We start from the raw sequence: 20,170 nt of genomic DNA on the forward strand, positions 1-20,170 counted from the left end.
CTATGAACCTGCATTCCAAGGTCTCTTTGTTCAGCAACACTTCCTAGACCTTACCATTAAGTGTACAAGTCCTGCTAAGATTTGCTTTCCCAAAATGCAGCACCTCGCATTTATCTGAATTAAACTCCATCTGCCACTTCTCAGCCCATTGGCCCATCTGGTCCAGATCCTGTTGTAGTCTGAGGTAACCCTCTTCGCTGTCCACTACACCTCCAATTTTGGTGTCATCTGCAAACTTACTAACTGTCCCTCTTATGCTCACACCCAAATCATTCATGTAAATGACAAAACGTAGAGGGCCCAGCCCTGATCCTTGTGGCACTCCATTGGTCACAGGCCTCCATTCTGAAAAACAATCCTCCTCCACCACCCTCTGTCTTCTACCTTTTGAGTCAGTTCTGTATCCAAAAGTCGTCTTGAAACATTCCAGTACTCAGGCTGTAGGGTCACACAAAGTGCTGTTAAGGAGTTCCAGGATTTTGTCCTAGCTAAACAATTACCCAGATTGAACAACAAGAAAGGAATGGGGATATAATTCCAAGCGTGTGGCTTGGAGGGGAACTTGCAGGGAATGCTATGCCCACTTATGTGCTCCCCTTGGCCTTTTTAAGTGTTATGGGTTTGGAAAGGCTGTCAAAAGGGGCTTTGAGTTGCTGCACTACATCTTGCAGATGGTACACAGTGCCACTATGGGGAAGGGGGTGGCATGGGCAGAGCAGCGAATGTTGAAGGTGATGGTGCAAGTTGAATGGACTGCATTGTCCTGGATGATGTTGAGACTTTTCAAGTATTGTTAATGTGGAGTATTCCATTACAGCTGCTTATGTGTGGCATTGGACAGGTTTTGGGGTAATCAGGTGAGTTACTTTCCAAAGAATTTTCAGCCTGTAACCTACTCTTGTAGCTGCTTTTTTGATCTCCATTGCAATTGTTGTTGTTTACGAATGAATCTCGCCAGCTATCAGTGTAACATCATGATCGTGTTAGATGCTGCCCTTACCCAAGATACACCCACAAGCATTTCCAACAGAGCAACTGGATAATGATTTGTTCTCCACCAGAGAACTGAGAGGTGTTGAGAAACAAAAGCAGTAATTGCTGGAAAATCTCAATAGGTCTGGCAGCATCTGTAAAGAGAAATCAGTGTTAACATTCCAGGTTGTTCTTCAGAACTGATGGTAGCTGGGAAAAAGTTTGTTTTTATGCAGAAGATAGGATTGGAGGAGGGGCTAAGGGGTAAATATTAGGTGGAGATTGAGCCCACAGAGAGAGAAGAACAGTTGGACAGACAAAGGAGTGGATAACAGTCTTCCTAGAATAATAAAAGGCTGCTAATGTGGACTTTTTGTGGCTAACAATGGTTAGTGTGTAATAACAGACCATGTGAGAACAAGGCCTTGTGTGTGGAGGCTGGGGTAAGGACATAGGAGGAGGTGCCTTAAGCCTTAAAATGTTTGAACTCGATATTGATTCCAGAAAGCTGTTGAGTTCCCAAGCAGAAAATGAGGTGTTGTTCTTCCACCTTGCATTGAACTTCATTGGGGCACTGCAGCAAGCCTGAGACAGAGATGCTGGGCAAGGAACAGTCTGGTGTGTTGAAGTGGCAGATAACAGGAAGCTCCGGGTCTCTCTCTCGAGGACAGAATGTAGGTGTTCTACAAAGTAGTCACCCAGCCTAGGCTTCGTTATCGAATGTAGAGGAGACCACATTGTGAGCAGTGATTGCAGTAGACGAGATTGAGTGAAGTGTAGGTAAAGCACTGCTTCACTTGGAAGGTACATTTGGGCCCTTGGATGCTGAGGAGGGAGGAAGAGAATGGGCGGGTGTTACACTTCCTGCAGTTGCAGGGAAAGGTCCAATGGAGCTCTGGACAGGTGTTGGGAGTGAAGGAGGAGTGCATCAGGGTGTCCTGGAGGAAACAGTCCTTATGGAATGCTGATAAAGGAGGGGAATATGTGTCTGGTGGTGGCATCCCACTGAAGGTGACAGAAATGGAATTAATGATCCTCTGGATTTGGACGCTGGTGGGATGGTAGGTGAGGACAAGGGAGACTCTATCACTGTTGAGGGAGGGAAGAGAGGGGGTAAGGGCCAAAGTGCAGGATATGGGTCAGACCTGCCTGAGGGACTTGTCAGCTGTGGTGCTGGGAATCCTCAGTTGGGGAAAAAAGTGTATATTTTGGAGGGCCCTTTGTTGAAGTTGGTATCATTGGAACATATGTGACAGAAACGGAGGAACTGAGAGAATGGAATAGAGTCTTTACAGGAAGCTGGGGGTGTGGATGTATAGTCAAGATAACTGTGGTAGTCAGTGGGTTTGTAATGGATATTGGTGGCCAACCTAACCCCAGAAATAGAAAGAGATGTTGAGAAAGGGAGGAGTCAGAGATGGACCAGGTGAAGGTGAATATGAAGTGGAAATAAAATTGATAAACATTTCCAATTCCGGACGAGAGTGGAAAGCAGCACCAATGATGTCATTGATATACCGGAGAAAGAGTTGTGGTGGGGGCTGGAATGCGACAGGAACAAGGAATATTCAACATACTTCACTAAGAGACAGGTATAACTGGGGCCCATGTGGTACCCGTGACCATCCCTTTGACCTGAGGAAAGTGAGAGGAGTGAAAAGAGAAGTTGCTCAGAGTGATGACGAGCTCGGCCAGGTGGAGGAGGGTGATGGTGGATATGGGCTGTCCAGGCCTTTTTTTTTCCAGAAAGATTCAGAAACCCCTGAGACCATCCTGGTGGGGGGTGGATCTGTTAAGGGATTGCACATCCATGGTAAAGAGGTGGGGCTCGAGCCTGCAAACTGGAAATTCTGAAACTAATAGAAGGTGTCAGAGGAATCACAGATGTGAGTGCTAAGGGACTGGACAAGGGAGAAGAAGTTAAGGTAGGAAGAGATGAGCAGAAACAGGCACAAACAACAAGATTGCCTGGGCTTTTGGGAAGGAGGTAGAAGCGAACTGCGGTGTTGGGAAATTGTGCTTGGAGGCAGTGGAGGGGGAGATCACCAAGTGAAATGAGGTTAGTGACTGTTGTGGACACAGTAGCCTGATGTTCCATGGTGGGGTCATGGTCTAGGGGGAGATAGGAGGAGGTGTCTGAGAGCTGGCACTCAGCCTCTGCAATGCAGAGGTTAGTATGCCAGACAACAGCAGCAGCATCCTTGTCAGCAGGCTACATTACAAAGTCAGGGTTGGATCTGAGAGCATCGAAAGCAGTCAGTTTAAGGTTGGAATGGGTGTAGGGGGAACGGAACAGAGAAATTGAGGTGACCAATGTCATGTTGATAGTCCCCTGAGCAGGTGGAGTACAGGTAAGTGGCCAGAGGGAGGGGTCCTGCTGGGAGGTGGACAAAGGGGTCTATGGGATGGGGAGAGGCCCTTGCCCAAAGAAATGAGCACAGAGGTGAAAGCGGCGGAAGAAGAGTTCAATGTCATATCTTGCCTGAAATTCATTAGAGTGGGGATGCAGAGGGATAAAACTGAGGCCTTGGCTGAGGACAGAATATTTAGCATCAGAGAGTGGAAGGTCAGATTGGATGATAAATACATGACAAGGTGGGTTTGGGAGAGAGGATTGAGTCAGGGGAGGGGAGGAATGTTCTGAAAGGCTGTAGGTATCTCTGAGTTGTTCCATCTTGTGTTCCTTGATGCCTGGAAAGAAAATAAAAAGTTTCTTGTTAGCATGTCGAATGAGCTGAAGGATGAAGTGGAACTGGGGAGCGGTGTAGCTCTGAGCCAGTGTGATACGATGCTGTTGGAGAGACTGGTCGAGAGTCTGCATTTGATGAAGCATGGCACTGTGTGTGGGTCTCAGGATACAGAGAGGGCAGCTGTCTGTGGAATGTTGAACATCACAGAGATACCTGTGATCCTGGGTGGATTCAGAACACAAAGGATGAAACTGAGTTGGAATCCATGTGGAATGAGCCTGAGCTGGAGGCAGTCACTGAGGAATGTGATGTGGCAGTGGAAACGAGCTTTAGCAAATATCTTGTCAAACACCAGGAGCGACAGTGCAATTAATGATGGTGGGCAAGAAAAATGATTGGGACTGAAATCTGTTCGGAGAGAGGAGCTGAACTTTTTCAAGGTGGGCATGCCTGGGAGAGATTTGGCAGTGAGCTAATCACGAGATGAAAAACCCTGAAGAACTGCAGATGCTGGAAATCTGAAACAGAAATTGCTGGAAAATCTCAGTAGGTCTGACAGTATCCATGGAGAGAAATCAGAATTAATGAGAGGTGTTGAGGTTAGTTGTAGATATTGTCACTTCATTAATCTCAACAAACCAGTTTGTAAAACTACTTTTACTGTTTTTTCTTAAACCCTGATTGCAGTAAGTGTAAAGAAATGATCAGGAATGTTATGAATGGGTTGTTGGAATACATTCTAGATTAGAGTGGTGCTGGAATCCTGATGAAGGGCTTTTGCTCGAAGCGTCAATTTTCCTGCACCTCAGATGCTGCCTGACCTGCTGTGCTTTTCCAGCACCACTCTAATCTAGAATCTGGTTTCCAGCATCTGCAGCCCTTGTTTTTACCTTGTTGGAATACATGTCAAATTGTCCGAAAGTGTGTAAGAGTTGTCTCACTAGCACATACTTCCTTTGAATCAGAATATTGTAGATTCAAGCTGACACTGGAACACACAATCTCGGCTGACATACATCCCCAACATACCTTAGGTGCATGAGAAAACTGCAGCCTACTCTACTACTCAATACAGATCATGGCTGATCTAATTGTAACCTCAACTTCACATCCCCACCTACCCTTAGCAGTCTTTTGCTTAACCAAAGTCTATCACCTATACCTTCTTAAAAATATTCAAAGGCTATGCTTCTACCACGTTTTGAGGAAGAGTTCCAAGAGGCTTAATCCTGTGAGGGAAAAAAAATTCTCCTCATATGAGCAAATGGGCAATTTCCTTTTGAAAATGGGCTTTATTTTATTGTTTATGGGACCTTGTGTTATGCATGATTATTACAAAATATCTGCAATTGCATGGCACCTTTTTAATGTAGTACAGTGACTCCAAGCCTCTAATAATAGTGATTACACTTCAACGTATACACTTGAAAAATATAAAGGTCCTCTACAAATTTGTTTTTTTTTTCTCTCTTTTGTTTTCCTACCACAGCAAAACAATACTAAGACCTAGTGCTCGATTTGTCTAAAAGAAAAATGTTGCTGGCATTGGAAATCTGAAATAAAAACAAAGTGCTGGAGAATTTCAGGAGGTCAGCATCTGTGGTTACAAACACAGAATTAAATTATTGTTCTTCAGAACTCTGTTTGACTTGGGTTTTTCCATGAATCGAACACTTCTGCTAGTTGAGAGGGATCCTGAATTTATCTATAAATTTACGTTTTTCAGTTTATAAATTCTATTTTTCATATTCATATAAATACTGATTTAAAGCGTGGTGCTGGAAAAGCACAGGAGGTCAGGCAGCATCCGAGGAGCAGGAGGGTTGACGTTTTGGGCATAAGCTCTTTCAACAGGAAGGGCACATTCCTGATGGAGGGCTTATGCCTGAAATGTCAACCCTCCTGCTCCTCAGATGCTGCCTGACCTCCTGTGCTTTCCCAGCGCCACGCTTTTTGATGCTGACTCTCCAGCACCTGCAGTCCTCACTATCTCCAAGTTAAATGTAAATACTCTCAAGTACTTTGATTTGTCAAATTCTAAACTTCTTAACTGATAAGGGTAGTCAAACTGTGTATGTGAACTTTGAATGTTGCTTTGATTTTAAATTCTACGTTCATCTTTGCTTCCTTTGCTTTAGTTGGATATGCTGTGCTTTCAATTAATGGATTTGATGTAAATGGAAGGTACACGGCAGATAACCGAGATGTGCTGGAATATCTGAACACCTCTTACAATTACCCTTTGGCCATTCGCTTCGGACGCCCTCGCCTGACCTCAAATGAGAAGTTAATGTTGGCCTCCATGTTTCATTCGTAAGTTTTGTTTCAGAGAAAATAGTTAATATAAAAATGCAGTATGATTTACATGGGCTATGAACTGTGATGTATGATTTACATGGGCTATGAACTGTGATGTATGATTTACATGGGCTATGAACTGTGATGAAGAGCCACTTAGTTCAGGATAGATATCTAGCATAGGGATCAGATTAATGCTAATGCCACAGATTTAATTCCCATGGGAATTAAGTCCCATTCCCATATCCCACTTAGGATGTGCTTCCTCCCCCTGAGCCTGTGAGTGGAAAGCAATCGCAACCCATCACTGACTGAAACTGTCAGTGGAGCATTTCAAAGAGAAGCACCGGTGGGCAATAAGAGAAGGTTCTTTGGACAAACATATGTAAGTGAATGAACCTTTACGTGTAATATTTTGTTACTCCACTGGTCAATGTCAGACTATTTTGTCGAATTCACACTCCTCTTCCCCCAAGCCTCTTGTTTCAAAGAATTACAGATTTTTCAAACCACAGGTTCACCTCTTGGAATAGAGAACATATGTGATATAAATCGCAAGGCAGTGGTTGAAAAGTGTGGTGCTGGAAAAGCACAGCTGGTTAGGCAGCTTCTGAGGAGCAGGAGAGTCGACGCTTTGCGCATAAACTCTTCATCTTCAGGAGCTCATGCTCGAAACGTCAACTCACCTGCTGCGCGGATGCTGCCTTGTTTTAAAAAATTCTCAAGGTCAGGTTCGTAGGAGAGTAGTCTGACACAGAACAAACGACCAAGAGGCGAGTCTGCTAGAATATGAGCATTTTATTCCCCGCAGCGTCGCCACAACCAGGTCTCATACTTACAACGGGTCTGGCTTATACTCACTCTACATGTTACCGGAACTGGGAGCCGTCAGTTCTCGTAGACCAGTTGCCAACAACCCACGCTCGGCGGTTAAACGTAACCCCGGAGCAGACTCCCGGGTCTGGCTTATACTCACTCTACATGTTACCGGAACTGGGAGCCGTCAGTTCTCGTAGAGCGGTTGCCAACAACCCGCGCTCGGCGGTTAAACGTAACCCCGGAGCAGACTCACCGAACTGGAGACTTTTCCAGCTGATATACTCTTTTCCAGATATAAACATTCATGTGAACAGCAGAGCAAGGCTAAAAAACACATTCCATTCTGGTTACATACAGATAAGAAGATTCACACGGGGAGGTGTGTAATAAGATTCACACGGGACTAAGCAACACCTCCATTCCGGTTAGATTCACACATGTATTGGGACATAATTTTTAACCGTTTCACCACATTCCACTGCTTGGAATTTTACACCACATGCCTGACCGGCTGTGCTTTTCCAGCACCACACTTTTCGACCCGGATCTCCAGCACCCGCAGTCCTCACTTTCTCCATCAGTTGTAAGGCAGCTCACCATGGCCTTCTCCAAGAGCAATTAGAGATGGGCAATAAATGTTGGCCGAGCCTGCAGTGTCCATGTTCCATAAAGGGGATTTTGAAAATAGGTTTGAATGATCTTTTGATGTTTGTCTTTTAGAATGTATGTATCCCAGGTTTTTGATTAAAACCTCTGTGCCCATATGAACATTTAAGTCCTTTGCTCAGAGTCTTTTCTGAAGTCCAATCCTTCTAAAAGTGCAGCATGTCCTCACCGGTAATTAAGTGTCCCCCTTGATTTTACATATACGTTCTGTTATAGAATCTCAAAGTTTCAACCGTCTGAGCAGACAGAGGGTGAGCCATTGTTCTGCTTCGTGAATGATGGGATTTACAGTTTATCAGTGGCTCTGTTTTTACTGTCAACTGTGACATGTGAGAAGCTGAGGCACTTCCCTCGACAGCCAATTACGGTGGTATTCATGTGTGCCATGTGGCAGCTTTGATAGAGAGAACAATTTTCTAGCATTTCCTTAGCCCCAAGGAAGATGCAATGAGATGTCTTTATTAAGCTGCAAAAATTGAGTGATGTCAGCTGGAACTGCTACAAACTGCTGACAACGTCTCTCTTTAAGAATCAGGTTGCACCACTAACGATGGGGGCTGAGAGTTAATTGAATGCTTTGTGAACAATGTGCTAGTAATTAAACTTTGCTATGATTTCAGACCTATTGTAACCTGTGAGAAAGATCAATGCCTGTACAGTCAGGGAAGTAACATAATCTCATTTTCCTTTGATCTTATTAAAGCTTTTATCTGTAAAGGGCCTATCACTGACTTGTTATATTATTCCTCAGTGTTCAGGACACAAATGCATATTGTGTTGGAAATGAACGTGCTAGGTTTGTGTTCAGAATGGGCAAAAAGCATGAATTTGAATTCCATTGTGCCTCCATTTTTCACCTGAGCCAATTTGAGAGTGAAAGCTCCACTGTGTCCCAGCAAAAGGAACGGCAACTCTGCATGGTCCCTGGCACATTCCAGGGACTGACTGCAGGAGGTTCTATGTGTAGTCATGCTGTGGTCTCACCCTTTCAACTACACAGACATCGGGTCAGGCAGATGCTCACGTTCACAAGGTGGTCTGGCTGAGAACACCCAACCTGTCAGGGTTAGGAATGAAAAAGAAAAATTTCAACTGTTGAAACTCTGAAATAAAGGCCAAAATTAATAAAAATACACAGCATTCATATCAGGACATGAAAAAAAATGTAGTTAATGTTTCAGAGAGAAATTTCATCAGATCAACATCTCACCTGAAATATTGACTTCTCTGTCCAGGTACTGACTGACCTGTAAGCTTCCAGCATCTTAACTTTTAAAAGTTAGCAGTCCCTGTGGATATTCTGCTTAGACTCATAAATTCCTGACCACTGTTACACTAACACTTCATAAAGTCATAGAGTTGCCATAAAGTCATAGTACGGAAACAGACCCTTTGGTCCAACTGGTCCATGTCAACCAGATATTAATCTAGTCCCGTTTGCCAGCACTTGACCCATGTCCCTCTAAACCCTTTCTCTTCACATACCCATCCAAATGCTTTTTATATGTCTTAATTGTACTAGTTTTCACCATTTCCTCTGGCACTTCATTCCATACATGCACCACCCTTTTATGTGAAAGCATTGCTCCTTGGGTCCCTTTTAAATCTTTTCCGCCCTCCCCTTAAACATATGCCTTCTAGTTTTGGACTCCCCTACTCCGGGCAAAAGACCTTGCCTATTTACCCTATCCATGTACCTCATTATGTTATAAACCAGCAAAAATCATGTTCTGTACATAGTGTGTTTGGAATTGAGATCGGAACATGGTTGTACTAGTACATTGTATTAATTACCTCTATCTTTCCATTTTGAGGCTTTTTAAAGAGATTTTATACTGTCCACATGTCAGAACCTAAATACTTCCATTTCTAACTTTCAGGCTGTTTGCAATTGGCTCCCAGTTGTCACCTGAACCTGGAAGTTCTGGGATTGAAGTGCTGGAAACAGACACCTTCAAACTGCATTGTTTCCAAACACTGACAGGTGAGTAGTACATTCCCTGTTTCTGAAGTTTCAGATTACTTCAGCTCGAACCATCTCTCTTTGTTTGTAGAAAAGAGAATGTGGTTATGTTTTTGGGGAAGGATTTTGTTCTCCCTTCTTGATGTGATGTGTTCAAAAATGTAAATAGTTTGGTAAGAGTGATAAGGGGGAACTATTTCCAGTGGTGGAAGAGTTAGTGACGAGAAGAGACTGATTGAAGGTGATTGTCATGATGTGAGGAAACATATAGGACTCATGAACAGGAGGAGGGTAGTTAATCTCAAGCCTTTGTACTTTCAAACAGGAAATCATGTCTGTAACCTATACCTACCTTGCTCCATATCCTTAATAGGAGGACTCCTAAGAATTAGAAGTAGCCTGTTCTGTCATTCAATAAATTGTAGCTGATCTGGGTATTCCACATTCTTGCTTAACTCAATCGTTCATCCCCTTACTTAGAATCTATCCATCTTTGCATTTAAAAATATTCAAAGGCCAAAAACCCTGCTCCCACAGTCTTTTGGGGAAGCAGGTTCCTTCTGTCAGATGAAAAAATGTTTCTTTTCTGTCTTAAATAAGTGACCCTTTATTTTTAAACAGTGATTCCTAATTCTAGATTGTTGTACAGGTATATATGGGGCCAAATGGCCTCCTGTGTGGCATTATTCTATGCAGTGGAAGGTGAGGCAGTATGATGTGCTGGAGAATCAAGACCAGTCATGTTTCTCATTTCCATTCTGAGTGGATTTTCAATCAAATACTAAGTAATTCTTATAACATGTCCTGGAGGTTTATTGCTAATGGGCTGAAATTACAAGTGAGTTATCCTGACTGTATGTTCTGAGTTTAAATGTTCTTTTTTCCTGTACTCTTAAAGGAATTAAGTTCATTGTGCTGGCAGACCCTCGACAAGCTGGAATCGATTCCCTCCTTCGGAAGATTTATGAAATTTATTCAGACTTTGCTCTTAAAAATCCATTCTACTCTCTTGAGATGCCCATCAGGTAGGGCTGAAATACTTGGTGTGAATAGGAAATTTAAGTGTGGAGGGTTTTTATATATATATAGACAGTTTTCCACTAACCAGTCTGATGAAAGGTGGGCTACAGATTCAGATCAACATCTTGCCCTGTTTCGTCAATTTGCTGTTACCGTTATAAATTAGGCTTTGGCTTAAGCTACCTCTTTAGGTAGATTTTACACGGGAGAACCAAATGGGAAGTAGCAGAGTATCAACAATAGTTGGATTCACTCCTTTTGCCTGCTGCATTGCTCCTTTGACTTACCATCTGTGTCTCTCTCTCATGACAGTAGGGGTTGTTTTCTGCCTTCTAGTCTTGCCCACTGTTAACACTGTCTCTTTCAGAACATCAAACCTGCTGCTTTCAAACAAGTTGCTGGAAAAGCGCAGCAGGTCAGGCAGCATCCAAGGAACAGGAGAATCGACGTTTTGGGCATAAGCCCTTCTTCAGGAATGACTTGGGGTTGGAGCGGAGGGAGTGAGGGGCTGCACGTTCAGAGGGTGAGAGGTTGGAGTGGGTGAGAGGGGTGGAGAAGTTGAGGCGGTTAATGTCGCGGCGGCAGTTGGGCTTATGCCCGAAACGTCGATTCTCCTGCTCCTTGGATGCTGCCTGACCTGTTGTGCTTTTCCAGCAACACATTTTCAGCTCTGATCTCCAGCATCTGCAGTCCTCACTTTCTCCCTGCTTTGAAACAAGTGCCAAGTGGATGCAAAGCCTAATGAAGGGTTGGTTGATATACGATGCTGTGGCCCACTTTTGTATGAAATCCTCCGAGGAAGGGTCCTGCTCTGTAAACTAGTGTGTAGACCGGGGACCCAGGAGGTTTGAGAAGTGTGTACTTGATATTGAACATAAAAGGCTGGCACATCCCATTCACTGAGCATTTTTGCATGAGAATATGAGGTGGGGTTTGTACGTTGTTTGAGGCAGCACTGTCTTTGGGGACGGTGGGACCATATTTGTTATGTCAAGCTGGAAAACGGCCTGTTCCTTCAGCTGCATGGCCTGAGACCCATTTGAGGGCAAAGGGATAATTAGAAGAATTACATAAGTTCACAACTTTTAAGGAAACAAAACTGTGCAGGTGAAATGTCATTCAAGCTGTACTGCTGCTTTAATGTGTTATGAAACCAAGCCATTAGGCTCCACCACAACAGCACTTTGGTATTGACATAGTCGAAGATCGCAAGCATCAATCGGGAATTACTGTCCTGCTGATTAACCAGGTTTAAAGTGGGATTTGGTTTCTATTACTGTCAAGCAGATGTCCAACCTTTTCACATGATTGTGGAGGATAACACAGTGACATTTTTTTTTTTCTCAGGAAGGCTGGTGAGTAAATTTCAGAAAGAATTGTGTCGCCACCAACAGTAAATCTGAACTTGGCCAAAAATAAATCAAAAACAATCAATTGATCATTTAAATGTGTGATTTAATAGCAATGACAATTTTAAAACATGTCAAACAACAAAATATAATAACAAAGCCAAGGCTAGCCTGCTTGGTTAAGAAGCAGAGCGAGAGAGAGAAGGAAAATCAGCTGTAGTTCATGGTCACCAGGAAGAGAGTGATGGCTGGGGCCAAGCGAATGAGTTCAGTCTAACTAATGCTGACCTTGGTTCACTCTTAGTAGGCCATACTTGGCAAAACTTGCATGAGAGAGGGAAGGAAGGTGATGTTTAGCTTGGGGCTTTCCTTTTCTCACAGCTGGCTTTCCCTTTCCCTTTCTTCTCTCCCTCCCACACACTCTTCTCCCTTTCCCTCTTTCTCACTCGTCTCTACTTTCCTCTTTCTCACTCCTTTCTCTTCCCCCGTCCCCGTACCTTTTCCTGCATCTCTCTCACCACTCTCATTCTGTCTTAATGTGTCCACTTGAACTTTAAAAAGATACTCCATGGGACTATCCACTCTGAAAATTGCAACCAGACCTATAATCCCACCAGCAATCCTATTGCATCAAAGTTATAAAGTGGCCACGTTTCTTTTCCCAGAGAGAATTCAATGTAACTTGGTAAAAGGTGATTTTATTTTTAAAAATGAAAGAGAAATTACTGAGAGTGATCTGGTGCCTGAACACTTGCCTGAACCCATCACCATCACGGCCTGACCAGCACTTCCCCACCATCATCTAACACTCATTGCCTTGTCCGCATTGTGCATCTCTCATCTCCTTCCCCTACTCCTGAAGAGAGTCCCCCTAAAAGCGTCTTATTCCCCCGCCCGGCCCCCAGACTCATCTCACAGCCCCAGGCTCTGAGCCTTGGACTGCTCGCTGCTCCTTCAGTCACAGTCTGGATCTCTGTCTGATAGATGGACTCACCTGTCAGCCTGGAGTACACACTAGAGAGAGAGAGAGCCTCTGATTGGCAAGGAGCTGCAACACCTTGTAAAATCTGCCACTTCAAACTTACCTGTATTTGAAACTCCACCTTCAAATAAAACAGGGGGGAAAAAACTTTCAAAAGAAAGCAAACTTCCATCTTACGTATTTTTGTTTTCCCCTGGTCTTCAGTCCTTCCTGTATAATGTTATATAAACCTATGAGCTGTAAATTCATCCACCTTGGAGGCTGTACGGAATGCCATGTCCTGTGTGATCTGCAGCTGGAGGTTGGGCACCCCTCATGTAGGCAATGGATTTGCTCCCCATCATTAGTCCTTCCTGTGGAAAATTCCCATGGGGAATATTCATAAAACTTTGCCACAGTTAATGATGGAACTACACAGCATCTGGTTTTTGCTGACCTTTTTGTGGAAGACACTTGCGGCTGTGAAAGAGCGCAGGATCAGTCAGGAGTGTTGGAACTGTGACAGAAATGTAGGTTATTGATTAAAACAGTGTGGTCAAATTTGAAGTAAATCATTTCATCTCAACTGCTATCTATTTTTTACTTAAACAGTGCCTTTTATCTGCAGGTGTGATCTCTTTGAACAGAATTTGAAAGTGGCTTTAGAGATAGCAGAAAAGGCTGGAACATTCGGAGCAGGATCTTGATCTCGTTGGGAGGGAGGCTGTCTCACCCTCCCAGTGGTTGGTGCCTGGCATTGATATGTATATACTTTGTTCAAAGTTTTTGCAAATACAGAAACTTATTGACCAGAAACCTACCTGCAAGTAAAGTGTAATATGGATATGGACTTGGGATATGTAAATATTTGAATAAACATAATGTTACCAACAAGTTTTCACTTTTTTTTAATCTCTTCTTTCCCCAATCCCCGCCTTTGGTTCTCTGTATCTTCTGAAGGCATTTGTTTTCTGGAGTTGGTGTTCTGTGGACACAAAGATCATCTGCTCCTTAGCCAATTTGCCAATCATTTGTGCCGATTGATTGGTAGATGTCAGCAAGCTGGTTGATCACGTACAGAGGAGAATCACAGCCAACCTGGGTTTGTTTTCAGATCCGTCTCTTGAATTTCAAATGTCTCGTGCAACTTTCAGCCTCTTCTTAAAAGACCTCAACCTTTCCAGCCAAGACGTAATCAGAGAATGCCTTCTCATTGTCCTGTGGGTGACCCCAAGGGCAAGTTGGCTGAGGATATCACAGTAGGCCATTAGGACTATTACTCTGTACAGGATAAGCTGGGTGGAGAAAAGAGCAATCAGAGAAGAAACTGAGTGAGGCTGAAAGAGAACTCTAATAAAAGGAAGACAAGTGGAAATGTTTGAATGGTATCTCTCTGCAAAGGTTTGGAGCCTGATCGCTAGGGAGGAGCAAGGGGCTACTGTGGAAGGAAGCAGCTTGATGGTGTCTATAGACTGATTAGATTCCCTACAGTATGGAAACAAGCCCTTCGGCCCAACAGGTCCACACCGACCCTCCGAAGAGTAACCCACCCGGACCCATTCCCCTACCCTAAACTTATCCCTGACTAATGCACCTAACACTAAGGGACAATTTAGCATGGCCAATTCACCTGACCTGCACATTGTTGGACTGGCCTAACCAGAATTCAAGGAACATCATTATTCATTTTTGCAACGAGCAAGAAGTTTTAGAAGAGAATGTTTCCAACATCACTTGATGTAGCACTTGGACAGAGCGATTTCACCAGTAGGCAGGCCAACAATATTGCAAAAGCAGTTTTCTTTTGCTTTTGAAAAGTGGATTTCATGGAGGACGCTGAACTAAAATATTAAGTGGATTTACATTTTTTTCCTTTTTTTTAAACCCCCACACTACCGCCTAACTGCATAAGTGCATATTTTTTTCCCCAGTACCTATGTGTGTGTGCAGGTGTGAGACACAGTGAGAGACACAAGGTGTACGAATCTTTATTCAATTTCCACCACCAGGAAGAAAGGAAACACCCAAGTGGCCAGTGACAAGCACTGCCCTTCATATCAAAGGGCAATGCTGTGTGATCAAACAGTGAAGGGGAGGGCAGGGATTAAATCAAAATAGAGTTGAGGCGCCCACCTCTCCCTGAACAACTCCAGGGTGTTGGTCGACACCGCGTGCTCCTTCTCCAAGGACACCCGGGCTCTAAAGTAACCACGGAAGAGGGGCAGGCAGTCGGCCCTAACGACCCCCTCCACAGCCTGCTGCCTGGACCTGTTTATGGCCAGTTTTGACAGGACCAGGAGCAGACCCACGAGGAGGTCTTCAGACCCTCCCTCCGTACCGGGTGCCCGAAGATCAGGAGCGTGGGACTGAAGTGCAACCAAAAGCAGAGGAGGAGGTTTTTAAGAAAATCAAAAAAGGAGTGCAAACGCCCACACCCAATATACACGTGGTCCACGGACTCCACAGCGCCACAGAACAAGCAGTTGGGCTGGGAGTCCGTGAACCACCACAATCTGCAGTTGCAGGGGACCGCTGCATGCAGCACCCTCCACCCCAGATCCCCGAGAGAAAGGGGGAGGACTCCCGTGTAGTCAGCCCTCCACTGGGGATCCCCACTGCCTGGTGGCAAATGGGTATGTCCAGACGGTGGATGAGGGAGAAGGTGTGTACGGTGTGCAGCAACTGTCGATATAGGGCCTGCCTTTTTACGTCCTTAAAAGGGACAAAATTAAAATCCCGGAGGCGGCTCAGGTTGTGGGGCACAGGCTCCCTTGGGAAGTACGGGACCTTGGGGCCAATGTGAAATTCCGTCCGGGCTGGGGTGAGCGCAGAAGGTGGATTTACATTTTAACTACTTTGGTAAATCAAATACTATAGCAAACTCATTTCGTAAAGTGTTAGCTTAAATATTTGTTTCTAACTAGAGGTCATTTTATTTAAAATTGTCTTCCCTCAGATAATTCAGGATTTCCCTAGATGAATTTCTCACCTAAATATTTGTGAGGGTTCCTGCCTCTGTCTTGCTGTTTGGTCGTGTGTTCTGCCTACCACCCTCCCGATGAAAATATCTTTCTCAAATCCCCTCTAAAACCTACCTTCAAACTGTTCTCCCTGATTATTGCTCCATTAGGAAAAGATTTCACCCTACCTACTGGGCCAGTAATCCAGAGGCCCAGACTAACCCTTTGGGAATACAGAATCTCACCGCACCCAGTGAAATATAAAAGAAATTCATGAGATCTCAAGTATAAAGCTCATCTCAGTCAGGAAGAAAATCTGCCCGTCTTTCCTGGCCTGGCTGCAGATGCACAGCAATGTGATTAACTCGTAACGGCCTTCTGAAATGGCCGAGCAAACCATTTGTTCAAGGGCAATTGGGAATGGGTAACAAATGCTGGCCATCCCATGATGTTCATATTCAGCGAACAAATTATTTCATTATGTGCTTTCCTCCCTTTTTTGTCACAGTTTACAAAGTTGCCAGGAGGAGACCTTTGCATACAATTCCAAGGTTTCACAGCACACGTAATGCTGAGTAAAGCTTCTAACCACATTTCGCTTGTACCCTGACCCAAGCTCACTTTTGTTTCGAGTGGGAAACCATGGCGTTCAACACTGGCTTGGAGCCCCCACTTCAGATAGAGAGTAAACCTCTTGCACCTTACAGCCATAAAAATGGGCGACCATGCAACCGAACCAGCTAAAAATGTGTCGTTATCAAATCTGTCAGCCATTGCATGGAGTTTGCACGTTTTCCCCATGTCTGTGTGGGTTTCTTCTGTGTGCTCCGGTTTCCTCCCACAGTCCAAAAGATGTACATGTCAGGTAAGTTAGCTGTGCTAAATTGCCCATAGTGTTAGGTGCATTAGTCAGATGGAAGTGGGTCTGGATGGGCTACTCTTTAGAGGGTCGGTGTGGACGTGTTGGGCCAAAGGGCCTGTTTCCACTCTGTAGAGAATCTAATCTAATTGTAATACAGAAATCAGTAGTTTAAATCTTTAAATGTTGCCATCACCCATATAACCTCTAATTTGAATCTCATTAAATGCTTGACATCAGGGAGCACAGACATCTCTTGTACCTGAGATTACAAAGGCACAAATGGTGGTAACTTGTCATAAATAAATCATTTTATGGTTTGGAACATCACTGACAATTTGTTGCCCATGCGTCTGATTATCCTCAAGAATGTGGTGATGGGTCAGCTGCTCCCTTCAACCATTGTAATTCATCCGGTGCACACGTGTCCCATTGTAAATCACCCGGTGCACACGTGTCCCATTGTAATTCATCCGGTGCACACGTGTCCCATTGTAATTCATCCGGTGCACACGTGTCCCATTGTACTTCATCCGGTGCACACGTGCCCCATTGTAATTCATCCGGTGCACACGTGCCCCATTGTAATTCATCCGGTGCACACGTGCCCCATTGTAATGCATCCGGTGCACACGTGTCCCATTGTAATTCATCCGGTGCACACGTGTCCCATTGTAATTCACCCGGTGCACACGTGCCCCATTGTAATCCACCCAGTGCACACGTGTCCCATTGTAATTCATCCGGTGCACACGTGCCCCATTGTAATTCATCCGGTGCACACGTGTCCCATTGTAATTCATCCAGTGCACACGTGCCCCATTGTAATTCATCCGGTGCACACATGTCCCATTGTAATTCATCCGGTGCACACGTGCCCCATGCAAAATAAACAGCATAAGTTGCACATTCAGATTTAAACTTATGGCATAGATTCTGTTGGAGATTCAGACAATTTTAATTCTATCCAGCTGTTCTTGCAATTGAAATAACTAGATATTTCAAGGAAATAGAGGTCAGAGGGACAGAACAGATACAAGAGACTTTGAAAATGTAGCTTCAGTTGTTGAGTAGGGACACTTTCTTTGAATAGAGATAAGACAGCTCAGTTCTTGTAGTATCTCATCATACTGTTTCAGATTTCTACTCACAGCTTTTATCATTTCAGGTTTTGAAAGCTGCATTCACAATGAATTCAAACCCATTTTGCACCAATGAGAGACAGTAAAAATAGGATAGGAAGAAAAGTGGTAGGGAAAAGCCAGGGAACTATAGACCAGTGAGCCTGACATCGGTGGTGGGCAAGTTGTTGAGGGATCTTGAGGGAAAGTACTTGGAAAGGCAAGGACTGATTATAGATAATCAACATGGCTTTCTGCGGGGGAAATCATGTCTCGCTAACTTGATTGAGCTTTTTCAAGAAGTAACGAAGAGGATCGAGAGCAGATTGGTAGACATTATCTATATGGACTTCAGTAAGGCGTTCAACGAGGTTCCTCATGATAGACTAGTTGGCAAGGTTAGATCTCATGGAATACAGGGAGAACTAGACATTTGGATACAGAACTGGCTCGAAAGTAGAAAACAGAGGGTGGTGGCGGAGGGTTGCTTTTCAGACTGGAGGCCTGTGACCAGTGGAGTGCCACAAGGATCGGTGTTGGGTTACTGCTTTTTGTCATTTATATAAATGATGTGGATGTGAACATAGGAGGTATAGTTAGTAAGTTTGCAGATGACACCAAATTTGGAGGTGTAGCGGACAGCAAAGAAGGTTACATCAGATTACAAGCAGGATCTTGATCAGATGGGCCAATGGGCTGAGGAGTGGCCAATGGAGTTTAATTTAGATAAATGTGAGGTGCTGCATTTTGGAAAGGTAAATCAGGGCAGGAATTACACACTTAATGGTAGGGTCCTGGTAAGTGTTGCTGAACAAAGAGACCTTGGGGTGCAGATTCATAGTTCCTTGAAACCCACCTGTAAATGTCGGAATGGGCTTCTCCTGTCCTTGGTTGGCCTGCTCTGGACTGAATCATCAAACCACTTCCCTGAAATAGCAATGAACTGGGTAAATTGAATCATAGTTCCTTGAAAGTGGAGTCTCAGTTAGAGAGGATAATGATGAATGCATTTGGCATGCGTGCCTTTATTGGTCAGTGTATTGAGTACAGGAGTTGGGAAGTCATGTTGCAGCTGTATAGGACACTGTTGTATAGGCTACTTTTGGAATATTGTGTTCAATTCTAGTCTCCCTCCTCTCGAAAGGATGTTATAAACCTTGAAAAGGTTTCAAAACAGATTTACAAGGATGTTGCCAGGGTTGGAAGGTTTGAGCTATAGGGAGAGGCTGAACAGACTGTCTGTTTTCCCTGGAGCATCAGCGGCTGAGGGGTGACCTTATAGAAGTTTATAAAATCATTGAAACTCAGACCACTTTCATATGAAAACAGGCCACTTGGCTAACAGTTCACACCAATCTTTCAAAGAGTATCCCACCCAGACCCATTTCCCTACCCCATTACTCTACATTATCCCTGACTAATGCACATAATCTGCACATCCCTCGACACAATGGGCAATTTAGCATAGCCAATTCACCTGACCTACACATCTTTGGACTGTGGGAGTAAATGGGAGCACCCAGACAAAACCCAAGCAGACACAGGGAGAATGTGCAAACTCCAGACAGATAATCACCTGAAGCTGGAATCAAACCCAGGTCCCTGGCGCTGTGAAGCAGTAGTGCTAACCTCAGAGCCATCGTGCCACCCTCACAAGGAGCATGGGTATCGTAAATAGACAAGGTCTTTTCCCTGGGGTGGGGGAGTCCAGAACTAGAGGGCATAGGTTTAGGGTGAGATGGGAAAGATTTAAAAGGGACCTAAGGGGCAAAATTTTCACGCAGAGGGTGGCACGTATATGGAATGAGCTGCCAGAAGAAGTGGCCAAGGCTGGCACAATTACAACATTTAAAAGGCATCCGGATGGGTATATGAATAGGAAGGGTTTAAGGGATATGAGCCAAGTGCTGGCGAATGGGACTAGATTGGGTTGGGATACCTGGTCAGCATGGACGAGTTTCAGTGTTGTACATCTCTCTGACTGTGTGTGTGACTGGACAAACCCAGATTTTATTTTAACGTAGTACCAGATTTAACCACGGTGTGGCGATGTTGTACTTCATAACTCATGATTATTAAGGCCATAGACAGCCTGTTGCCTGAAAAAACTGGGCTTGTTTACTCATTTTGCTGTGATACTTTGTTTTTGTCACAAATATGTTCTTCCAACCTGTCAGGTAATTGTTATAATCTGTGTATTTGAATCATGGTTTTCCTGTACTTAATATTCATCCATTGAGCTACTCTCAGCCTTGTTTTGAATGAATTTATATTCTGTATTTAATGGGTCCAGTTAGCAGGATGGCTGGTTTGTGATGCAGTGTTACCAACAGCATAGGTTCCATTCCTGCACCGGTTGAGTCATAGAGTCATAGAGATGTACAGCACGGAAACAGACCCTTTGGTCCAACTCGTCCATGCTGACTAGATATCCTAACCTAATCTAGTCCCACCTGCCAGCACCAGGCCCATATCCTTCCAAACCCTTCCTA

General features: G+C 44.2%; 1 protein-coding gene across 1 annotated transcript in view; it reads left to right on the forward strand.

Moving 5' to 3' along the window:
* The window catches only part of trappc4 (trafficking protein particle complex subunit 4), a 15,269-nt gene extending 1,637 nt beyond the window's left edge, over positions 1 to 13,632 (forward strand). The window contains exons 2-5 of the mRNA XM_043676641.1: positions 5,801 to 5,975; positions 9,326 to 9,429; positions 10,307 to 10,433; positions 13,367 to 13,632. Of these exons, the coding sequence (XP_043532576.1) occupies positions 5,801 to 5,975; positions 9,326 to 9,429; positions 10,307 to 10,433; positions 13,367 to 13,445 (485 nt within the window). The 3' untranslated portion in view covers positions 13,446 to 13,632. The remainder of the gene's footprint in view (positions 1 to 5,800; positions 5,976 to 9,325; positions 9,430 to 10,306; positions 10,434 to 13,366) is intronic.
* The last annotated feature ends 6,538 nt before the right edge of the window (positions 13,633 to 20,170 follow it).

Source organism: Chiloscyllium plagiosum, chromosome 35 (genome assembly GCF_004010195.1).
Source record: "Chiloscyllium plagiosum isolate BGI_BamShark_2017 chromosome 35, ASM401019v2, whole genome shotgun sequence".
In the NCBI taxonomy this organism is placed as follows: Eukaryota; Metazoa; Chordata; class Chondrichthyes; order Orectolobiformes; family Hemiscylliidae; genus Chiloscyllium; species Chiloscyllium plagiosum.